The 25,030-nt window shown below is 38.9% G+C and overlaps 1 protein-coding gene and 1 long non-coding RNA gene across 4 annotated transcripts in view; one reads left to right on the forward strand and one right to left on the reverse strand.

The window, feature by feature from the left end:
* LOC143412877 (uncharacterized) overlaps nucleotides 1–25,030 on the reverse strand; it is a 29,529-nt gene that overhangs the window by 2,361 nt on the left and 2,138 nt on the right. For 2 of the 3 annotated variants that reach the window (XR_013093393.1, XR_013093394.1), the window contains exon 4: nucleotides 15,741–23,273. This is a non-coding gene — a long non-coding RNA (uncharacterized LOC143412877). The remainder of the gene's footprint in view (nucleotides 1–15,740; nucleotides 23,274–25,030) is intronic. The other variant, XR_013093395.1, reaches the window with a different exon arrangement.
* Nucleotides 1,927–20,183, forward strand: LOC101470103 (interleukin-1 receptor type 1). Its single transcript, XM_076874643.1, has 11 exons — nucleotides 1,927–2,423; nucleotides 7,186–7,399; nucleotides 8,171–8,345; nucleotides 13,664–13,838; nucleotides 14,715–14,786; nucleotides 15,142–15,268; nucleotides 15,526–15,665; nucleotides 15,769–15,915; nucleotides 16,092–16,256; nucleotides 18,990–19,178; nucleotides 19,480–20,183. The coding sequence occupies exons 1-11, from the start codon at nucleotides 2,357–2,359 to the stop codon at nucleotides 19,671–19,673; spliced, it is 1,665 nt and encodes a 554-aa protein (XP_076730758.1). The 5' UTR covers nucleotides 1,927–2,356; the 3' UTR covers nucleotides 19,674–20,183.

Here is a 25,030-nt window from a genome sequence, read left to right on the forward strand (position 1 = left end):
ACCAGCCCAGGACCTCCACATCCAGCAGGTTCACCTCCAAGATCGTCTGAGACCAGCCACCCAGACAGCTGCTGGAACAATTGGTTTGCACAACCAAACAATTTCTGCACAAACTGTCAGAAACCGTCTCAGGGACGCTCAACTGCATGCCCGTCGTCCTCATCGGGGTCTTGACCTGACTCCAGCTCGTCGCCGTAACAGACTTGTGTGGGCAAATGCTCACATTCGATGGCGTCTGGCACGTTGGAGAGGTGTGCGCTTCACGGATGAATCATGGTTCACATTGTTCAGGGCAGATGGCAGCTGAGAATGTCCCAGTTCTTGCATGGCCAGCATACTCACTGGACATGTCACCCATTGAGCATGTTCGGGATGTGCTTGACCGGCGTATACGACAGCGTGTACCAGTTCCCACGAATATCCAACAACCTCGCACAGCCATTGAAGTGGAGTGGACCAACATTCCACAGGCCACAATTGACAATCTGATAGACTCCATGCGACGATGTGTTGCACTGCATGAGGCAAATGGTGGTCACACCAGATACTGACCGGTTCTGGGTCCCCAGACCCCCAATAGCGCAAAAAACTGCACATTCCAGGGTGGCCTTTTGTTGTGGGCAGTCTGAGGTACACCTGTGCACTACTCATGATGTCAGATCAGCATCCTGGTGTGGCACACCTGTGAGGTGGGATGGATTATCTCAATATAGCAGATGTGCCCACTACCACACATTTGGACTGATTTGTGACCACTGTTTGGGAGGGATGGTTATATTGTGTATCTGGAATGAATTTTAGGTCTCTACGTCCATCCCATGGGGAATGGGAGCAGTAACAAAGGTGTTGCGTTTATATTTTTGTTGAGTGTAGTATTATGCAGCTGTCTTAATGGAATATTTCCAGGAAATGTACACTGCTAGTTAGTTAAATGCCATTACATTATTACATGAAAACAACTGTCAGTTTCAAATCTTAACCACCAACAACTCGACCTATATCTGTCAAGTGCTACTTAGCTGTGGTTGAATAACTGTGCCGCACCTGTACTGCAAAGCAAGTTGTACTTTTTTTCAGTTGAGAGGAAATTTCATACCGGGGTAGTGGAACAATATAAAATAATGCAAATACAGGAGGAGGAGTAGGAGGATGGAAAATCCAGCAAGTCACTGCAAGTTCACTGTACTGTAAGTGACAGGCAGACTTTCTGTCTCATAATTCAGAGTAGAAAGTCAAAATTATAATTAAAACTACAGCTGTAATTGTACAGATAGTTCTTTCTATTTTTGTAGTAACTTCATATACGTCACAGGTGAGTTTCGATTAAGCTTTATGATTACATCTTTTTTAAATACTTGGTGTAGGCTTCTTTGAATTTTATAGTACTGGTTTCACATTGACGTGGTTTCACTCTGTTGATTTTATCTTTGTCTTTCTGTTCAGCAATATTTCTTTTGATTGCTTTTACACAAAATATATTGGCAGCAGATTTTCAATTTTGGTCTTGACATCTATTTATTTAAGGCACTGAAGTTTAAATACTCAGCGACTGTGATTTTCACTTGCTTCACTGAGCTTTGGAAGGTTACCACTTTACAATAAGGCAAACTTAAAGAGGGATATCTGAGTAAACTGTGAAAATATATACGATGCTGACAAAAATTGCCATGTAAAACATATATCAAGTGACGACTGAAGACCATTCAGGGTAAACCCTTACTTTAAGTATTTATCACAGCAGTTGTGAGATATAAGGCTTACTCATTTCAAAAATTACTACAAAGTTTATTATTAAGACATTTTTATAGGAATGTCATCATTGTTTTTCAAAGCCCAGAAAGCCCAAAATTGGCATTATATTTTGGGAAATTCTGATTTTCTATTAATATGAAGTATTTTTAAATAAATATGTGCTGCAGATGAACTTGCCCATAAATTCCCTTATATATAACCTGACTCCGATCCACTTTATGTTAATGACCAAAATGAGTGCAATTCATATATGAATTATTACTTTTCGATGACGTAACAAAGACGCATGAATGATTTACATCAGCAGAGAGTTACTACAAATGACAAAGAGAATTTTTTTTCTCAACCTTTGACAAAGAAACACCAATCAGTGGAACTTCCTGGGACTTTACTGGGAGTGTTTTGGCTCTGACTTCCTTGTGAGAGCTGAGAACACTCCATCTTTCACTTCCCTTTAAGGGAAGCTGTGCTCCCCAGGAAGTATGTCAAGAAACTTGTATACACTGCAAAGAATACGCTCGCCTGACAGGATGGCTCGTGTTCTCAAGAAAATCACACCGGACTTTACTGAAATGCAGTCTGTTGATTCCCTCAGATAAGAACTATGGCAGCGGCAGGTTGGGTCTGCTTGGTGACTGTTCTGCTGTCTCTGTCATTTGTTGTGACGCGTGGTAAGTACTGATTCTCCAACTTCTTCTGAACACTTAGTTTCAGCTGAGTGACAAGCTCTGTCTGCTTTATGCCAATGTCGTGGGGTTAGCTGTCATGGTTTATAACCAGTTTAACTGGTTTAGAAACCAGTTAAACTGTCTGTTAAGATTTTCCTTAACAGACAGGGCAAACTATCCTATAGCTTTGCCAAATACATTTATATGTATGCATGTATGTATGTATGTATGTATGTATGTATGTATGTATGTGTATATGTGTATATATATATATATATATATATATATATATATATATATATATATACACACATATTGTACATATGTATCCTAACTCAAATGTTACCATAAATTAATCATAAATCAGTGATCAGAATAGATACTGGAATAAAAGCTGATTCTTCAGTGTTCCTTGTAGTGGATTTATCTATTCATACATCTGTGGTAGGGGACTGCACAGAATGCATACGGCAGTATGATAAAATCTCTATTCAACTGATAGGTTACCTGGGTAGGTTTTGCTATCAAGACAGACAATCACGACAGAAAAAGATAAACTGTGGTTTGATGAGTAAAAAAAGCATACCCCTCAACATTCCTCTCACGACAATGAAGTGATTCTGATAGACGATAACGTCAAAAAAACAACAACTGAAAGGTCTGTGGGGTTTTTGATGATTATATAGGTCAAGGAGACCAAACATTTATACTCAGACTTTGATGTGTGAATCTCCAGGAAGCGTCTTAGCTAAAAGATGTCAGCATTAAAGTTGCAGCACCTGTGCACGTCAGGCTGAACATAAAGGACAAGGTTTTATAAAATGCTCCAGCAGAGCCAAGGATCCCTCGCCAAGCGTGGCGCCAATAATAAAACAGTTGACTGTAATAAGCAGAGTAATCTTTTTAAAAGTACTACTCTAAATATTCTGTTATACCTGAATACTTTGATACAGGCTAGCTGACATGACTTACCTCCATATTATTACATGGAGGTAAGCTGTACACAGATAAGAAGTATTAGTGTAAGACAAACATTAACAGCTATCTGCTAAAATTACTAAGCGTTGCTAAGATACGGCTGCAAGTTGCACTTTTGTCAGCTGGGTTTGACTAGCTGTGACGAACAAATGCTTTAGAATTACCTGAATTTCACAAGGTTCGCTGACGCAGCCTTACAACTTCACTAACAGTTAGACTGTGTAATACAAATTTCTTCTTCTTCTTACAGTAAACTGGCATGATGAGGTGAAAACAGTGTTTATATCTTGTTAATCCTTTAAACCCTGAAACATAAAATCATTTTATAATTTTTTTGATAAATTAAAACGAAAAAAAGAAATGTGCAAAAGTGCAATTTAATGTTCACAGTAATGTGAAGTACAGTATAACAGGTTTAGGATTAGGGTTAAAAAACGGATGATGTTGAGGTCTAAAAAAGACCCGATGAGGGTTATGTCTCATCAGTTAATGCTGTATGAGGTGTTCCACTGATGACAGATTTACAGCTTTGACAGGAAGTGGCAAACAAGACTCTTCCTCACTGTTTGAATAATCTGCGCCCAGGATGCAATCTTGAGCAATAGTGGAAAAGGCAGAACATAAATTGCCTACAGTTTTTAAAATCCCATAACCTTTTTGTCATTAAACAAGCGAAAATGCAAACATTAGCAGCGGTTTCTATTAACACTAAACGCTTAAACATTTAATGTAAAAAGCACCAATTTAGAACAACTGCACATTCGTGAAAAATCCAGTTTGCCTACTGTCCATAGCTGAATACACACAAGCTGTGGCAAGAAGTGCGAACATAGTGTGTAAAATTTCTAAACAAATTTGACATATTTTGATGTTTATTTTAATTCCGTGAAATGTCGTTCTAGCTGTCTGTATGAAAAGCTTCAGAAAGCTCCTGCACATTACCATAAACAGGAGGGAGCCTATGGTAATATGTAATAAGGGCCTGTCTGATTGTGTGATTTTTTAATAATAAAAAATACATCATCACATTGGGCTGATAACCTCGTTTTCAGGTATCGTGTTCTCAGCCCATCGACCAAAACTTCATTGTGGCTCCTCAACTGTGCCTGAAGACTAAATATGTTAAAACACGTGGGTATTTTCTACCACAGTAACAATCTTGTTAACCACAAACGTCATGTATCTCTGACATTGTGAATAGCAAAGTATTTTAGATAGCTCTAAAAGTGCTGACTCTTCAGACCAGTCAGAATATAACTTGATAAAAACAACTTTGCACATATCTGCAACATCCATTTAACTAAGTAAAACTTAGATAACTAAAAACTCAAGAAAAAGGTAGAAATGATTTGGTACAGTTTGTGCAGCAACTGCTCTTTTTCAGAGCAAACATTTAACCACTTACCACAGGTTGCTGCATATCTCATACTGTTTGCTCAGCACAAAAGTGGCACAAAATACGATTATCATAGAATTTCATTTACATCCAATACACCATGATAGCCTTCTCCTTGTCTCCCTTAGGTGCAATACTACAAAGTGTAAATTTTCGATGCAACATACTATTTTATTCTATTTATAAAGTATTATATTCTATTGTTTTCTTAATTTTTGGTGCTTGTAACTTTGTACTGTCCCCTTTCTGCCGTGACCCAACAAATTTCCCATGTGTGGGACAAATACTGGTTTATCTTATCCTATGTTATTAACAGACGGTGAAAAAAAACGGGAAAGCATCCCTAGTTCTGTTTACAGATGCCAAACAGTTACTATTAAATTCAATAATGAAGTGGTGGTGGTGACATATCTTTGCACACCTGCATGGACGTGCATAGCCCTTCTCAGTGGTTGATAACCTGCAATATTAGAAGTTAACAAGTTGCATTAGTCATTGTTACGAAATGTTTGCTCTTTGACTGTAGCAAGACACCCATTTCCAGGAATCCATATTGGTGTTGTTCTACTTTGGACATGGCATTCACAGCTTGGAAAAGAACACAAATGTCTTTTCATGGAAGTTTGGAAGTTGGCTAACAGCTAGCTAGGTCCACCAAGGGGTGTTTGTCCTAAAAATATCTTTTATAAACAGTATGAAAGATGGGCCACCATCAGGTCACCCATGAGTTTTCAACTTTTGAAACTTCAGTGTCAGCATTTTGGTCCGACACTAGCTGGAGGTATTTCCCTGCCTTGTTGTTGTTATTTATCTTTATGAATGACCTAACATTGGTTGTGTCCTTGACATGCCATAAATGAAAAGAAGAACAGAAAAGAACAAACAGTTGTAAACAGAAACTCTACGGCGAGTGACAAGATGGGTTAAATCGCAATGGGCATTGATGTTTTCACACATTTATTCTGAGGAGAATTAAATTTGTTACCCAGAGCAGAGGTAATCCTAAGGTATTATTTCACACCATTACTGGTATTATTACTCCTGGTCCACCTGCTGCCCCCAATTTCTTCAAATGAAGATTGTGAAAAATTTCTTTCTTTCTTAATAGAATTTTTTTTTTAGTAATGTAAGAAAACATTTTTCCCCATCAGCATTTCTTACTCTGCCTCAGCCTGTTATTTGAGACAGCTTTTTATCGGTTTCACTAGCCGAGCTGGAAAAGTTAGTTAATTCAAAGAAAGTATCCTCCTGTTCATTTGACAGTTTACCTGCATCGTTACTCAAAAATGTCTTCCAGTCTATCGGTCCCTGTGTGCTCACCACAATTAACACGTCACTGGTAAAGTCCCTGTGCTGTACATCCCATCTAAAAAAAAAAAACAGCAGTTGCAGGCCAATCTCAAAATTACCACTAACTGCTAAGATTTTAGAAAAGGTTGTGGCTAAGCAGCTTACAGCAGTTTTGGACAAACACGATATTCTTGACAAATTTCAGTCAGTCAGTGGCTTTCGTAGACCTCATTCTACTGAAACAGCCCTTCTTAGAGTCTCCAGTGACATTTTGATGCAAAACGATGCAGGAAAATGTTTTGTTTTGCTGATGTTGGACCCGACGCCAGCTATGCATTGCTTTTAAGCCCCAAGATCTATCTATGCTGCAGATTCTGAATGAGTGCTTAGAATCCATTAAAGGTTGGCTGGATGACAGCTTTCTCCAACTTAATGAAGGACACACTGAAGTCCTTGCATGTGGCTCCTGACTTGTACCTATGATAATGAATGCTGGTCCCCTTTCGACATTTGTGAAATCATCTATCAGGAACCTAGGGGTAACCTTTGACCCGGCTCTCACATTGGATGTCCATGTCAAATCTCTGATTTGGTCTTGCTTTTATTACTTAAGAAACATTGCCAAATTAAGTCCTATTGTATCTCGTACTAAACTGGAGATTATTATTCATGCATTCATTTCATCACGTTTGGACTACTGTAATTCACTGTTTACATGTCTAAGCAAAAACTCCCTGGAACGTCTGCAGGTTGTTCAGAACGCTGCAGCAAAGCTTTTGACCAAATCCTTGAAGTACTCACATGTGACTCGGTAGTCTCTTTTAAAAACAACTAAAAACACATCTTTTTAGAATTGCATTTCGTTAACTTTTTGTCTGTTTTTGTTTTATACCTTGTTATCTCTGTGTAAAGCACTTTGTGATCTTTTGTCTAGAAAGGTGCTATATAAATAAAATGTTACTTACTTTACTTACTTAGTCCTATTCTGTTCTATCTGTTCTTCTTTTGGAGTAACATGTCTTCCTTGTAGATTGATATATTTTTTTAACATCTTACATTAAATGACAAATAGTTGTTCTCCTGTTGCACTGTCACCTACAGACCACCGTGGGGAGATAGATACCTTCCATGTGAGTGCTGGCCATTTCTTTTTGCTGAATTGCTACACAGCAGAGGCTCATGATGTCGTGATCTGGAGCAGAGGGGAGAGTAAAGACAATCTGAGCCTGCCCACTGGAGTGGAAGTGAGGGACAGGTTACTTTGGTTTCTACCTGTCCAGATGTCCCACAATGGATCTTACACCTGTCAGATAAGGTATAAAAATATCTGTATGACTTCTCTTGCATGAGTTCTCCTGATCCCTGCAGTTCCATGCTTCTAGTATATTTATAAATGTGCTTTAACACACGTGCACAGACAAACACAACCTACTTTATAATAAAATGCTGTAAAACCTAACAGTTGTATGCAGGCTATGATCAAGCTCTGTTGTATTGGAAACCCTTTGTCACTCATCCAAGTGACTTCTTCAGAAGTCTCCAATGAAAACGCTACGTCCAGATGAACAAAATCAACCTTTTGCGACCTGTTTTATAAGATATGCCAACTAACCTACTAACTGGATTTTAACATCTGTAAATCTTTGATGTTGCACTTTTAGGAGACTGTGTGAAGGTTGTACTGGGAGCATATGGAGCCTCCTATACAACAGGGAGACGGGATTGGCCATTTCTAAAAATGAATGTGTTATTTATCCAGGAAATGATCAAACCATTAAGAGCAAATGAGCAACTGGATAAATATGCAAATATATATGAGAGGAGGGATATCAAATCTCCTCAGTTCCAGCCTTCAGGCAGTCTCTGTACGTGTGTGTGCTAATTTATATTCCTAATGGATGTTATTTTTTTTAATCTTATATCTAATTAGTGCTGAACAGATATATAACTTCAGCTTATCAGTGGAATAGAGGCATAACTGAAACATCAATTCATATTTTAGTCATATTGTCTGTAACCATTTAGGATAAACAAAAAGTACAGGGATATTTCTTGCTGTTGGCTTTACAATTCTTTTTCTTTTCAGGAATCAGTCTGGAGTATTATTACGGAGGCTAAAGTTTTGGGTGTCAGTGTCTAGTGGAGAGTGTCCTTATACCGTTGAGAGCATTTCCATCACAAAAGGAGTGAGCGACAGTCTTCCTTGTAAACAGAAAGAAATCTTCGGCCTGAATAGCGTGGTGAATGTACGATGGATGAAGGTATAAAGAGGCCTAATACACTTGTTTTACTGCATTGACATGTTTGCCTTGTTAGGACCTGATTTGAGTACAAAGAAAACTGTTGCTCATCAATATTATTTTGCACCTAAAAAAAGCTGGCTGAAGAACGTACTGGCGGTCTGGTCTCTGCCCTCCATATACACCAATCAGGCATAACATTATGACCACCTGGTCCCCCTTTTCAAGTCAAGTCAAGTCAAGTTGGCTTTATTGTCACTTCAACCATATACAGTTTAACAGTACACAGTGAGGCGAAACAATGTTCCTCCAGGAACCAAGGTGCTACATGCAACATAAATTACAACATAAATTAACAAAAAAAACCCAAACTATCTAACTATCTAAGGAAGACTTTTTTTTTGTTATCAGACAGCAGACAACAAAGTGCACGTGCAAATGTGCAAACAAGAGCAGCAAAGTGACAGAATGATAGAAAAACACAACGTAACATAATACAGTGGGGCAAAAAAGTATTTAGTCAGCCACCGATTGTGCAAGTTCCCCCCACCTAAAATGATGACAGAGGTCAGTAATTTGCACCAGAGGTACACTTCAACTGTGAGAGACAGAATGTGAAAAAAAAATCCATGAATCCACATGGTAGGATTTGTAAAGAATTTATTCGTAAATCAGGGTGGAAAATAAGTATTTGGTCAATAACAAAAATACAACTCAATACTTTGTAACATAACCTTTGTTGGCAATAACAGAGGTCAAACGTTTACTATAGGTCTTTACCAGGTTTGCACACACAGTAGCTGGTATTTTGGCCCATTCCTCCATGCAGATCTTCTCGAGAGCAGTGATGTTTTGGGGCTGTCGCCGAGCAACACGGACTTTCAACTCCCGCCACAGATTTTCTATGGGGTTGAGGTCTGGAGACTGGCTAGGCCACTCCAGGACTTTCAAATGCTTCTTACGGAGCCACTCCTTTGTTGCCCGGGCGGTGTGTTTTGGATCATTGTCATGTTGGAAGACCCAGCCTCGTTTCATCTTCAAAGTTCTCACTGATGGAAGGAGGTTTTGGCTCAAAATCTCACGATACATGGCCCCATTCATTCTGTCCTTAACACGGATCAGTCGTCCTGTCCCCTTGGCAGAAAAACAGCCCCATAGCATGATGTTTCCACCCCCATGCTTCACAGTAGGTATGGTGTTCTTGGGATGCAACTCAGTATTCTTCTTCCTCCAAACACGACGAGTTGAGTTTATACCAAAAAGTTCTACTTTGGTTTCATCTGACCACATGACATTCTCCCAATCCTCTGCTGTATCATCCATGTGCTCTCTGGCAAACTTCAGACGGGCCTGGACATGCACTGGCTTCAGCAGCGGAACACGTCTGGCACTGCGGGATTTGATTCCCTGCCGTTGTAGTGTGTTACTGATGGTGACCTTTGTTACTTTGGTCCCAGCTCTCTGCAGGTCATTCACCAGGTCCCCCCGTGTGGTTCTGGGATCTTTGCTCACCGTTCTCATGATCATTTTGACCCCACGGGATGAGATCTTGCATGGAGCCCCAGATCGAGGGAGATTATCAGTGGTCTTGTATATCTTCCATTTTCTGATGATTGCTCCCACAGTTGATTTTTTCACACCAAGCTGCTTGCCTATTGTAGATTCACTCTTCCCAGTCTGGTGCAGGTCTACAATACTTTTCCTGGTGTCCTTCGAAAGCTCTTTGGTCTTGGCCATGGCGGAGTTTGGAGTCTGACTGTTTGAGGCTGTGGACAGGTGTCTTTTATACAGATGATGAGTTCAAACAGGTGCCATTCATACAGGTAACGAGTGGGGGACAGAAAAGCTTCTTACAGAAGACGTTACAGGTCTGTGAGAGCCAGAGATTTTCCTTGTTTGAGGTGACCAAATACTTATTTTCCACCCTGATTTACGAATAAATTCTTTACAAATCCTACCATGTGGATTCATGGATTTTTTTTTCACATTCTGTCTCTCACAGTTGAAGTGTACCTCTGGTGCAAATTACTGACCTCTGTCATCATTTTAAGTGGGGGAACTTGCACAATCGGTGGCTGACTAAATACTTTTTTGCCTCACTGTAATAAGGTTTTGTGATGATGAGTTGAGGTAGTGGAGGAACAGTAAACATTCCTTAGTGTAGCAGCAAAAATTAGGAAGTACAGAAGTTAGTGCAAAAAGTCCAGTAATAATATTGTGCAAAAGAGCATTAACAGGTTGGTGTGTACGATGGTTTGGTGGTGTAGGTCAGTGTGTTTGCGCTTGTGTTGATTAGTCAGTCCAGTCTCAATGTTTTGAGGTAGTTGAGTTAACCTGAGTGATAATGTTTGTGTGTGTGTGTGTGTGTGTGTGTGTGTGTGTGTGTGTGTGTGTGTGCGTGTGCGTGTGTGTTTATCAGTCAGTCCCTTTTTGCTGAGGAGACGGATGGCTTGTGGAAAAAAGCTGTTGCACAGTCTGGATGTGTGTGCCCGAATGCTTCGGTACCTTTTTCCAGATGGCAGGAGTTTGAAGAGTGTGTGAGGGGGGTGTGTCCAATCAGCCACAATGCTGGTGGCTTTGCGAATGCAGCGTGTGGTGTAGATGTCCTCAATAGAGGGGAGAGAGACCCCGATGATCTTCTCTGCTGTTCCCACTATCCGCTGTAGTACGCTTTTACTGTCAAAACAGACATTACCCCTTGAGACGTGGACCCCACAAAACCCCGGAAAGTGTGCTGTGGTATCTAAGCAACAGATCCTATTAGGGCTGAACGATTATGGAAAATAATCTAATTGCGATTTTTTGCCCCAATATTGCGATTGCGATGCGATATGCGATTATTTTTTAAGGTCTTTGTCTTCTGTATTATTAAACAAAGACAAGCAATACATCATATAGTATGGCCAATACTATATTACATTAATTTTAAACTGTTCTTTCCTGGAAGACAGACCTCTGTTATGATGACATGAGGTGATGCATGAATTGATGACTGACATTTTTATTTAACTTCTTCAATCACAACAGTATATTTGAACATACACAATAGTTAATTTTTAGCTTACAAACATCTGAGCATAAAGTGCTGACAAGGAACCCTGGTGTAAACATTAAAATGAAAGTCAGTACAATGTGCAGATTGCAGAAATATACATAAAAAAAATCAGTGGCTTTACCACACTCAGTTTTTCGACATCTGTGAACTACTAGACAGTCATTCAATTAAAAAATAATATTAAATAAATAAAACTAATAAATAAAAAATACACACATCTTACTGATCTTTGCAGTCAGTAACATTACACATAAAGTGCAAACATAATAGCAATTGTATAAACACACACACAAACACGCCTTTAAAGTTTAAAGGCGTGAAATTGGACGGTCTAGCCTTCTGATTAGCGTCACCGCTGTCTCGGTGGAGTTTAATAAACTCGGCCGTCTGCTTCTTGCTATCTAAAATATAACCAGACACTGGTGTAAATTCTCGACTGTCTCATACTTCTGTTTAATAAGTTTTCTGTTTGACGTTTAGTCAGCTGTGTGAAAACCAAGGAGGAACCCACCCGGGGGATTAATAAAGTTTTATTTTATCTAATCTAATAACTTTAATCTCAGCCAAACCGATTTACTCACGAACAAACAAAACACTGAAAAAAGCCCAACAATAACATTTTTAGGTTGTCTAAGTGACTTATATATTACGTTTAACCCGAGCAGCGAAACTCCGCGGTGATCTGAAAATGATGTGCCGGGAGTTGTGCCGTTCTCGGCCGCATCAGTAATCCTCGAGCTCCCGGCTAGCTGTCGAGCTGGTGGGTAGCAGACGCCTCTGAAAACGTCGAAGCACTTTTGCAAATATGGGATATCTTGATAAACCGAGCAGATATTTGATGTTTACACAACTACTTTCTCGCCTGAAAATATGTTAAAAGTTTATTTTGTGACCCTGAAAGATTAGTATGAGTAATTTTAAAACTTAGTAGCGGCCGCCATTGCTGGAAACTGGAGTTTGGCTGGGCCGCGCTATGAATTCTGGGATATGGTAGTAATTTGGACAGCCTTCGGCGCGTCGCTGTGACGTAATCGGTCTACAAATGCGGCCTCAGGAGGATGCAGCCCATGAATTTGGACATGTCCAGAGTATAATCGCAGCCTTTGCGGTTAGAAAATTGCACTTGATCATGTCGCGATATTATCGCAAATGCGATATATCGTTCAGCCCTAGATCCTATAATTCCTATAAGTTGGGAGGTGGAGACTCCATGGATCAGGCTTCTTTGTCCAACACATCCCACAGATGTTGATTAAATTGAGATCTGGAGAATTTAGAGGCCAAGTCAAGATTCCAAACTCATTGTTGTGCTGCTCAAACCATTTGTAAACCATTTTTTGCTTTGTGGCAGGGTGCATTATCCTGCTGCAAGATTCCACAGCCATCAGGGAATACTGTTTCTATGGGAGGTCATACATGGTCTGCAGCAGTGCTTAGTTAGGTGGTACATGTCAAAGTTACATCCTCATGGATGGTTTCCCAGCAGAACGTTACCCAAAGCAAACTGTGATCCACTATGTATTCTGACACCTTTCTATCAGAACCTACATCAACTCTTTCAGCATTTTGAGCTACAGTAGCTCGTCTGTTGGCTTGGATCACACTCCAGTTTTGGAGAGGCTCTCACCCAGCTGTGTGGCCAACACAATTTGGCACTTGTCAATCTCGGCTCAAATCCTTACGCGTGCCCATTTTTCCTGCTTCTAACACATCAACTTTGAGGGCAAAATATTCATTTGCTGTCTAAGATATCCCAGCCAGTAACAGGTGCTAATAAATCAGTTTTATTCATTTCACCTGTCAGTGGTCATAATGCTATGCTATTGGTGTATAATCCCATTTTATGGAATATAATATCATGAAGAGTGGACAGAAACAATTGCTGATAAACTATCAGTGGAAACAGCAGATATAAACTAGGCTAGTTTATACACAATCGCTCCACCTAAAGTGCTTAGGTGGGCCAAATCCCAGGCTTCTGTTTTACAACTTCCATAAATGTAACACTGCCCCCTTCTGTAGATATCAGGGAAAAATGTGTGCCAGATCTGCCCCCCTGGCAGATAAGACTGGTTGCCACCCAGGCCAGCAACAATGTAGTACTATGCATTTTGTTACCTGGAAACTTGCGACCAACACATTTTGAGATCACTATGCCAGTTTTTTGCTTTTTATTCATGTTTTCCTTTATTTCTGGCTCTTCTTTCTTGTCTTGAGGCTCAAAAATGCCTCTCAAAAATATGGCACTGTGAAAACTAACTACAGGATTGGTTTCTGTCTGCAGGATTGCCAGCTCATTCAGCGGCAAGGGAAACCCATCTCTGTTGATATGAAAGGCAACATGAGGCTTCCTCAAGCCTCAGAGGAGGACAATGGGAAATATACCTGCCTGATAGACATTAACTTGGATGGCAGGAATTATACCGCTTCACGCAGCATCCTGTTGACTGTTAAAGATGGTAAGTACTGTAGAGCTCTCATATTGAATCCTTAATTATTCTGGTGTCATTTTTTAATATATTACTCTGGCTGTACATAATTATTATTATTATTTTGTTTTGTTTAATCATAGACTTGAAGACTTAATTCAGGGGGTTTAACAAAAAAGAAATAAATCATTGGATGCTTTGGCATACGAGTTGTATCTCTCCATTTTCATTATTTTTCTCTTCTCCTCATGCTGTTGTAAGTTAAATATGTCCAAAGATGTTTTCTCAGAACATGCAGGCTCTTCTTGTTTTTGAGTGTGAACAGTGGTTTTCACCATCTGGTAAACCATCTGTATTTACATTCATAAAGGCATCTCTTGATTGTATATTCTAGACTCTGATAACGACACCATATTTCCTTGAGTGTTTACAACTGTGGTAAATGTTGTTTAGCCTTTTTTTTCTTAAATCATGGACTCTAGTAGGTTTGTTTGGTCTTCTGGGGCCAGATTCATTTCCTTAATTTGCATCAACGTCTCAGTGAATTTCACAAGTTCCAGTGAAATGCTGAAATACAAGTTTAGCTATTGGACTCAGATCCAGATGTCTTTAATTAACTTTGTTTATCATGGAATGACGAGGCAACAGGCCTCATCTCCCATACTTTTGAGCGTCTGAAAATGGGGGATTATGGATAAAAACGAGTGTAATTCCTAAAGAGTTCATGCAAAACCTTGGTTAAACCTCTTGAATTAAAGCTAAACATCTGCACTTCAATCACATCTGGTTTGTCTGATTTAAATTAGCCTGTGATGGTGTACAGAGGCAATATATACAAATGCTTATGGAGCTAAATGTATATTGTCCCACTTTCTTTATTTTTCCTTCCTTCTTTCTTTCTTGCAGACCTCCCAGAAAAAGTTTTTGTAGAGCCACAGCTGGTGACCCCTGACAAGCAAGAGATTACAGTTGAACTAGGCAAGTGAAACACTAAATAAAATGCATTAGAGTGAATGTTAGTGCTATGGAAAAATATTATAAACACCTTTAAATATCATGAAGTCATTTACACCATTATCCATTTATTGACTGTATGATCTTTATGATAAATACTTGACAAACAGTTGTTTTTCAAGTCAAGATGACAATAAAGTCCTTTAAAACCTTTGCAATGGTGCTTTGTCATCTAGCGACTGAACAGAATTAGTCAGAAGCCTTTTGAAAAGTTTCCGTGACGTTAAATTTCATTTGAGCTAACTTCATATTTTTGTTTGATCAAAACGGGAAATGTAGACTGACAGTTTCTTTGTTTTTTACTCTCACTGCCCACCAGGTTTGAGAGTGGAGCTGCAGTGTTTAGCATTCATAGGCTACAGTGAGGATAACGAGTCTTCACTGCACTGGACTGTTGGCAAGGATTACGCTGAGGACCTCGAGGAGATTAGTGTGTCCCGGAAAACGTGAGTTTTACATTACCATGGACGGGGCTATTAATAGGGCGAATACAAAACACTGCATTATACTGCATCGAGATTAAATCAAAACAACACAATGTGTCAGACATTAAATGTCACTTGGAGGCAGAACTTCTTTTCTGAGTAATAGACTGTAAATGTTGCAACTGTAGCAGCACAAAAAACTTAACACCTAACATTTACATATTATTCTTTGATTCCATGATTCATTCTGACTGACTGATTGTTTCTGTACCCTTTAGTATTCATAGAGAAGGCAAAGTATACGAACTGGTCATTCTGTCCATCGCTAAAGTTCATCGCAAGTTCCTGAATTTTGAGTTCGAGTGCCGTTTAGAAAGCCTAGCGGGAGAACAAATCAGTGTGGTGAAGCTTAAAGAAGGTAATAAAGATATATATAGACATATACATATAAATGTGTGTGTGTTCAAGAATTATAGTCGTCTGAGACACTTGCCTTACGTTTGTCTCCTTCCTCTCTCCAGCTGACCGCAGTTCTTTCCACATGAGTTGGGCTGTTTGCCTTTCTGCATCTCTGGCTGTTCTAGCCTTGGCTGCGTGCTTCTTCTTCTTTAAAGTAAACCTGATATTGGCTTACAGGGATCTGTTGGCACATTTTCCCAAACAACAAGGTAAAGCCGTTATCAGTTGAACTTAAGTTTTTGTGTGGCATCATCTGACGAGATACTACTAACCTTACAGCACAACTAACACAGTACTGAAAGCCGTGAAAGCTGGATGTTGATTCACATTTTAAAAGGATCAAACGTTATAAAATGAACATAAACAATCATTTAGATTCTGTCAGTTCCAGATGGGAAGCTCTATGATGCCTACGTGAGTTTCATCCATTCCAATGCCATGAGTTCAGATGAGGGCGCGAGGTTTGCCATGCAGATCCTGCCTGAGAAACTGGAGGAACAATATGGCTACTCTCTGTTTATCAGAGGACGGGATGACTGTCCTGGCGAAGGTAAGAAGCAGATATCCATAATATGTAAACAGAGGTAGAAAGACTTGTCTTTCTAGATGTAGTGTAATTCTTGAGGTTGTTAAGGTCATTCTCCAACCCCCAAAAGACGGGAAAACATACAAAGGCTTTGAGCTGTTTATTGTTACAAACTGCTGTTCACAGTTTTTATTAAATTAAGACATCAAATACATAACCAACGAATCTAAATCAGTTGCTATGATGCTTTCAGGTAAAAGACAAGTAGAACTAGTTGCATTTTAAATGTGGTTAAATTAACGTTTTTAATGACTTTATAAAACAAGAACTGGTTGCTTGATTTTCATTTTGATTTTCTCTAATGCACACAGACTCAAAGAGTCAAATATATACATACACTCACTTAAACCTCTAATAAGTGGTGCTGAAGCCTCTACAACAGGGGTCTCAAACTCCAGGCCTCGAGGGCCGGTGTCCTGCAGGTTTTAGATCTCACCCTGGGTCAACACACCGGAATCAAATGACTAGTTCGTTACCAGGCCTCTGGAGAACTTCAGACATGTTGAGGGAGTAATTTACCCATTTAAATCAGCTGTGTTGGATCAAGGACACATCTAAAACCTGAAGGACACCGGCCCTCAAGGTCTGGAATTCGAGACCCCCGCTTCTACACTATCTGTTAACTTGACAAGACCAAGGCCTATTATCTTTGTGCTACTAAAGTCATCAGCGATTACAACTGATGTTGTAGTCAGTCAATACTTCTCTTTGCCAGCATGAAAAGGATTTGTTTGACAGCACTCATTAGATTGACCAATACTCAGGTCTCAGTGAAGATCTAAGAAGGACAATTGTAGATTAGGGCTGCCACAAACGATTATTTTGATAGTCGACTAGTCACCGATTAATGGATCATGCATCCATTGGACGTAAAACGTACAGCTTATTGCACCAGCATGCATCTGCTCTTATATAACTATCATTAGCTTACAGCTTTAAGTGTTTAAGGTCTGTGCTAACTAAAAATAAAGACAAGATGATAGTTTATTAAATTTTAATGAAATCTGCAGGTTGTTTCAGTGAAGTTTAATAAACTCAGCCGTCTGCTCCTTGCTATCTAAAATATAACGGGACACCGGAGAATATTCTCGAGCATCTCACACTTCTGATAATCAGCTGTCTGCTTGAGGTTTACTCAGCTGTGTAAAAACTATAACTTTAATCTCAGCCAAACGATTTACTCAGGAACAAATAAAATACTGAAAAAAGCCAAACAATAACATTTTTAAATTATCTAAGTGACTCATATATCATGTTTAACCTGAGTAGTGAAAGACGGTGGTGGGTTTAAAAACGATTTGCCGGGAGTCCGGTGTTCTCACAGCTCTAGTGAGCCTTGCCCCCGGCTAACTATCGAGCTAGTGGGTAACAGACGTCTCCAAAAACGTCGGAGCACTTTTGAAAATATGTGGTGTCTTCATAAACTGAGCAGATATTTGAAGTATGCACAACTACATTCTCGCCTGAAAATATGTTAAACGTTTATTTTGTGACCCAAAAAGAATAATAAGAGTAAAGTTAAAACTAACTAGCGGCCGCCATTGTTGACTTCTGCGCTGAGCCGCGCTATGAATTCTGGGACACAGCTGCTTCTTCTTCTTCGGGGTTTAACGGCAGCTGGCATCCTTGTACATGCAGTGCTGCCATCTTCTGTTTCAGTCCGTTATTACACTCTTAAATCCTACTACTTATTCCTGCGTCTTTTGGGATCTTACAAAGCTTCAAACGACGCGTCGACTATTAAATTAGTCGTCGACGATTTCAATAGTCGACGTAATCGTGACTAGTCGACTAATCGTGGCAGCCCTATTGTAGATTTACAATTGGGAAGGGAAAGTCTGGAGTTATTGTTAAACAACAGCAGGTTCCAAGACCCTCAGTTCAGAACTCTAACTACAAAAAAGTAGAAGTTTTTTGGATGCGCCACTGCTTTGCCACTATCTGGAGGATGACCAAATAATGTTGTCCTCAGATCAGAGAACATTAGTTAGGAAAAACTTCAGCGGAACCACCAGGACTCAAGCCTGCCATGACCTGGAAGATAAAGTAAAGGCTGTTGAACCAAAGAACACTGTAACAGCTGTGTAGCATGGTGGCGGCATTGCTATTGCATTCATTCTCATGATGAGTGTATCTAAACCTTTGACCACAACTGTATCTGTAAGAATTCTGTTTATAGTTGCAAAAAAAAGAAAAAAAGAAAGAGAAGTTTGAAAAGAAAATAAGAGCTTCTTGGTTAAACTCCTAGTATAATACATGGGAGAAATTGGATAAAAGCCATGTTTACTAAATTACTGGAACACAGTACAGTACAGTTAAAAACAGACTTAATACTTTCTTGAGCTGATGTCTAGCTATCCTCTGTATTTCTGTTTTTCCCTTTTCTTTTTGTGTTCTTCTTATTGCTCTAGTTTATTTCCTTTATGTTTGTATTGGTGATACATTGCAATTCAATTCAGTTTTTATGTATATAGTGCCAAATCACAATAACAGCTGCCTCAAGGCACTTACAAGGTTCTTTAATTTTATTAATGCAGACTAAACTGGTAAGTTAAAAAAAGAAGAAGAAATGAGTGCCTGGAAGAAGCCACAGTTCTGCCCAAAATTATAGTTTGTGCTGTTGAAATGGGCTGTCTTCAGTTTGCAGACAAAGAGTTCTAACCTGCAGTTTTGTGTCTGGCCATGAATCCCTTACAGCAATACACGATGCAACAGCTGCTGCGATGCACCAGTGCCGCAGACTGCTTATCATCTTATCACCTGAGGCGAAAACGGAGGAAAGCACTTGCATATGTGACAATCAAAGCCAAGTGTGGTATGAGCAGAAAGTTGGCCTTCATGATGCTTTGACGAAGAATGATCCCAGAGTTATCCTGGTGGAAATTGGTAAATGATTACTCATTTTTCAAAAATCTCTAGCCACATGAATTCTGTTAAGTCACGGGTTATATAGCTCAGCATTCATGCCCTATTTGGTCATGTATAATTCTTTGCAGGCATCACAAACAGAGATTTTACTTCCAGCTTTTATGCTAAGCTAACTTAGTACATTTTGATAAGGAATAAAGTGTGTTCATCTCTGGACTTGTTGCACTCGGTCAGGACTTCGTTTAATAAAAATTAAAATGTCAGCTTATTAAACGTGTTTATTTTCATTTATATTTAAACTGTTTTTCTTTTTTGCCAGATGGTCCAGTGGATTACAGTCACTTGCCAGAGTCTGTGCGTTATATCAAGAGGAAACAAGGAGCCCTGAAGTGGAAGAAAGATTTTCTTGCGACACACAAATTCACAGAATTATACTCAAAGAGAAACTTTTGGATAAATCTCAGGTACCACATGCCCCCAGTACCTACAAGAAGGCTCCAAACTATTGTCTAAACAATATCTTAAAGTTTTATTGATGGGATTCATCCATCAGGCCTGTTTCTTGGAACACTTGACAAATGGAAACTTTACGTGCTTACAGCTGTCGTCACCTGTATTTTTAAGACTCACTAGGACTACAATAAGCAAGCCCATATATTCTTCTGCACAATGAATTTCACAACATGTGCAACAAGGATGGAGGCATCTGCTGGACTTTTCTATTGGTGCATGTTTGCTATTACTTCCTTCATAAGTGATAGCAATACATTTTTTCTACATTTGAATTGTATTTTTTTATGCACTTATAATATATCATCAGGCATGCTAGCAACTTTTAAAATTGCACCTTTCCTTTATAGAAGGGCTGTGTACATACATATGTGTACATATTTGAAAGGATAATTATTTTTTATGTTGACAGCATTGCTTATTTTTATACTGAATGATAGATTTTTGAATGATACATATTTATATTCTGTTATTTAAGTATTTGTGACTGAGTATAAATGTTTAAGTATTATATATTTTGTATTCTTTTTTTCCAAGTTTCCCTTCCAAGTATGGCTTACTGATTGTGTCTCTTCATCACATCAGTTTACTCAGAGGAAAAGATTTAAACTTATTCAGTAGAATAGTTTGAGGCAATGGCATTCCATCAAGACAAGCACCTAGTCAAATTCAAAATTAGACATTAATTAAAACATAGCAAGAGGAAGCGATATCTCTACTTTCGTGTCAAACAGTGCTCTGTCATGAGGCGCGTCGCCTGTTTGCATTCATCCCTACATCACTAGAATATTCTGGATGCTACTGGGTATAATTGTCGAAAGCTGCACTTGCCTGGGATCTCAATGGAAACAGTAGCGTGTCTCTGTTTTATGGGCATGTCAGTGTCCCATGAACGATAGCTGGAGCTTGTCAAGCCAAGAGTCCAGCAGCTTTTTCTGACTGATTTTGCATGTTCATTGTGTATAAAGTCCAGTCTTTAATGGGAGACTGATAGAATATTAGTGCACTAGACAAGATGCTTCACTGCTGTCAGATCAAGTAACAGCTTTGCTTTGTGTGGAAACACAGCTAGCATTAGCAACTAGAGTCTTCTGTGATAAGTTTCCTCCTATTGGCCATCTTGGACAATATGTGTGATGTAGAGGAATTAGAGTGCTGTGTAACTGTAATTATACAGCACTCTAGAGGAGTAATGTGTTAATTACTCCTTTAGCACATTAGCAAGGTAAAGCTTGATAACAAGGAGTGAGTGCAAGATCCAGTTTATTTAAACAGAAGAGGTGCAGTCTCATGTTCAGGGACAGCCACTACAAATATGATTAAACGGTGAGTATAAAGCATTTAAAAATTAGTCAAAGGAGCTTGCAAAGAAAAGCGTCTGGACTTCTTTAAGTTGCTTGAAGACGTTTCACCTCTCATCCGAGAAGCTTCTTCAGTTTTCTTTGCAAGCTCCTTTGACTACGATGACCTGGATGACTGAGAACCTTCACAGACATTTAAAAATTAGTTCAGCCTTAATAACTTTGGCAGTATTTTTAATCTATACAACACAGATGAGGAACATTTCACCACAGCTTTGTTTATAGTGTTTTATTGCCACTTTTGCTAGAAGAATGGTTTTAAAAAATCCCTCCATTCTTCATGGTCACCTAATAGTAAATTAATTTCAGTAATGTAGAAGATATTTAACTATACAGGTAAAAATATTTACAATTTTCAGCCAGGTTTGAATATAAACGCAAACATGTCCATGTAAGAAGGCTGTTAGCATTTGAAACATCTCTTTAAAAAGGTGTTGCTGTTTTGTATTATGATTTAGTGCTTTGTATGCTGAAGAACAGGAAACCAGTCACAACTGAATCAAGTCATTTTAAGGGCAATACACCTTAAACACAAGATATCATGATCTTGAAGTGGAAAAACCTCTAAATGGAAAACTCCCCTAAAAACAGTGCGCTAATATTAGCCAGCTGATGTTTTGGAACCTTCCAAGATCCTCCGTTTAACGGAAAGACACCATCTAAATACACAAAATAACCATAATGCTGCGCTTTTTCTTGTTAACAGTGCTGTGTCCCTTCCAAAGGCCAGATGATGCTAGGGGAACCATATAATAATAATAATAATAATAATAATAATAATAATTTAATAAAAATAAGTTTGTGTGTGAAGAGGGCCAGGTTTGTAATTTAGATTTATCGAAACACAAATATATCCAGATATATGCAATTTAAACACAGTAAAAGTTTGCAGGTTTGACACTGATCCAATCTCCTCTTAAATAAGTACAATACGCATAAGATGTTACCTTCACTGTATACATGCAGAAAAAGATAAATGAAAAATTAAACATTCAGAACTGTAAAAGCATCTCTAAAACTATTATAAAGATTTTATACTATACTGTCAAAGACTTAAAGACAAACAATAAAATTAAATTTCATGACTTAGAAATCAGTGGCATATTTAACAGTTTTTGATTAGTTTCAGACTAATCCTAACTGATACTTTCTGTGCACTTTGTGCAATTTGTTTTCAGTGTATAAAAAAAATCCCCTCTTTTACTTATCTTGGTCATTTGATCTCCGTGTACTGCCAGCATCCTGTGTTTGCGGTTTTATGCGGCGGGAGTCGTCGGTCTCTTTCTGTTTGTGTTGGCTGTCACCTAGACTTTATTCCTGACGAAACAGATTTTCTCAGAATTTTCTGAGCACTGACAGCTATAAAAGGCACGAAATGACAGATCAAATCATGTTACCACTGCTTGTCTATATATGATCTATATATTGGAGGGGTTCTACTTTTGGCTATCACCGAACCCATTTCCATGCCTTAAATCTGATTGCCTGAAAACAGCAAAACCTAGTGAGTTCACTAACGGGTCACTCATCTGAAAAATGTTTCTCAACAGCATATCAACACACTTGAACGATGTAAATCTGCTTAACTTCAGCGTATTACGAGCTTGTATATATGTTATCATTATCATAGTGATATTTAGCTCAAAGCATCCAAATCTGGCTTCAGCTTCAGAGCTGCTGTGCGGGCTGAACTTAAAATTATATGCAAACATATTATAACTTGGTGCTAAATATTGAGTAAAGACTGGTGAGAAAGAAATTAGTCAGTTATGCACAAGCATTACTCATAAATGATTCTCTCATTCATCTGTAGATGGATGTACTGCTGGAACCCAAGATAATATAGTGCATCAATCTCGCATGTTCCTGAGAAAGGCTTTCCACCCACATTAACAAACTTTGTGTTCTTAGGGAGTGGGATTCCCCATCAGGGACTTCAACAGTCAAGCTGTTCCTCTCCAAGTCTTGAACAATTTCCTCTCTTTGGTTGCCTCCTAATTACAGCTTTTTCCCCGTTAAACTCGCGTAACACGCAGGTCCAGCACACCAACAGTTTCCAATCCAGTCTCTTTATCACAACAAATCCACATAAATTCTAATTAAAGTGAATCAACTTCCTGATGTCACTGATTATTTTAAGAGCAAAACCCTCCAGATCAGGTTAAAACTATTTTCCTTTAAAATGTTCACTTATCTCACTGGAGTCTCCAATTTCAGCCGGCTTCCCTTCTCCAACTGTGTCCTACAGAAAAACAAAGAACATCCTTCCTGTTTTCTCTCCCCTTTATTGAGAAGGGCTCAAATCATTACCAATCAACTACTCTCTGTACTCAACTCTAAATAGCTGGCAGCTGGAGAAGAGCTGCAGAACACAAAGACAAAACACAAAAACACCAAAGCATGCAATAACTCAAATGGAAGATGATGCCACTAGGGCTGGGCGATATGGCCTAAAATTCATATCGCGATATAATTTGAAGCATGTGCGGTAACGATATATATCACGATATTAGAGATGGCACGATACCACTTTTTTATGTCCGATACCGATACCGATATCATAAATTTGGATATCTGCCGATACCGATATGAATCCGATATAGTGTTTTTTAATCAACAAAACTGTTTTTTAAAATATCTTGCTGCATTTTGCAAGTCTGCAAGTTCATACTCAAGTTTAAAACAACAACTACACTAAAGCTATTCTGTTATACCTGTATACAAAAAAAATATTTCATAGTTCAGCAATACTGATCAATCTAATAAACTTAGACCTACACCATCCTCCCTATTCTGGTATTTTAAAGAGTACTTAGCGTAAATATTAAGCAACCTAACTAATAGGGTTCCAACTCCCAGCAACAACAAAAAGAAATAAATAAAAAATAGGGAACCACCCCTCACGCTCCACCTCATGATGCTTAATCGACGTAATCAACCTTAATTTGATGCAGTGTGAAAAAAAATGCACAGAAATCAATTATTTTTCAAGAAATATTAAATAGATTCAACATCTTTCTTCAACAAAATTGCAGACTGCACAGATGGTACCTTCCCAAAGTAAAAAGTACTATAGCTTACTAGGGTATACCCTAGTCTAATATATATATTAGACTTAATAGTCACTATATACAGTAATTGACTTCTATTCATTTTACATCAAATTAAAACTTTGGGTGTCAGATAATTATTTATTAAAAGCTCGACATTTTAAATGAGAATAAGAAAGAAAAGTATGTCTTTGTGCCCCCTTTTCCCTGTTCATGCCCTATCGGCCCCCCTGGCTAAACTTTGCTAGATCCGCCCCTGCACAGTTACCAGCGTCAGCTACGTAGAAAAAGATCCTGGTGTAGAAAGTAATATTAAATAAATTCTAACAACAGCTGATCAAGCTTAAACGTTCTGCTGTTGTTCAGCCGCTGGTTTCCTCTTTCTGGTGCAAAGTGGGCCAAAAACAAACAAGAGACACGGACTCGCGACAGAAAAGCCGATCAGCTGATCATTTAAGCAGTTTCACGATTGAAGTAGCAGCCGGAGAGCGAGAGGCAGTCGCTTGTTAAGCTTAACGTGGGAATGCTTTACAAACATTCAGAGATGGACTTACACACTTGCTTTACTTCTCTCGGGGATAACTTTGTCGGAGATGAAATGCCGGGTTGCTAGCGAAGCTCCACATGCTATCCAGACCACCGACAGGTCCCGCATGCCACAGCCGCTCTATCACGTGATGCATACTGCTCCGACTGCTAACGTTCTGAGGTGAGTTACGGCGTGTTGCAAGTTTTGCGAGGTGCTTTCGTGATATTTAATGGATCGGATTACATTTTTTTATTTTTCTCTGATATCCGATCCAGTAATTTAGGTCAGTATCGGACCGATACCGATACGTAATATCGGATCGGTCCATCTCTACACGATATATTCTTTTCTTCTGTATAACGTATTTCCCACACCATAAGGCACACTTAAAATCCTTTAATTTTCTCAAAAATCGAGATT

Source organism: Maylandia zebra, linkage group LG16 (assembly GCF_041146795.1).
Source record: "Maylandia zebra isolate NMK-2024a linkage group LG16, Mzebra_GT3a, whole genome shotgun sequence".
Classification (NCBI taxonomy): Eukaryota; Metazoa; Chordata; class Actinopteri; order Cichliformes; family Cichlidae; genus Maylandia; species Maylandia zebra.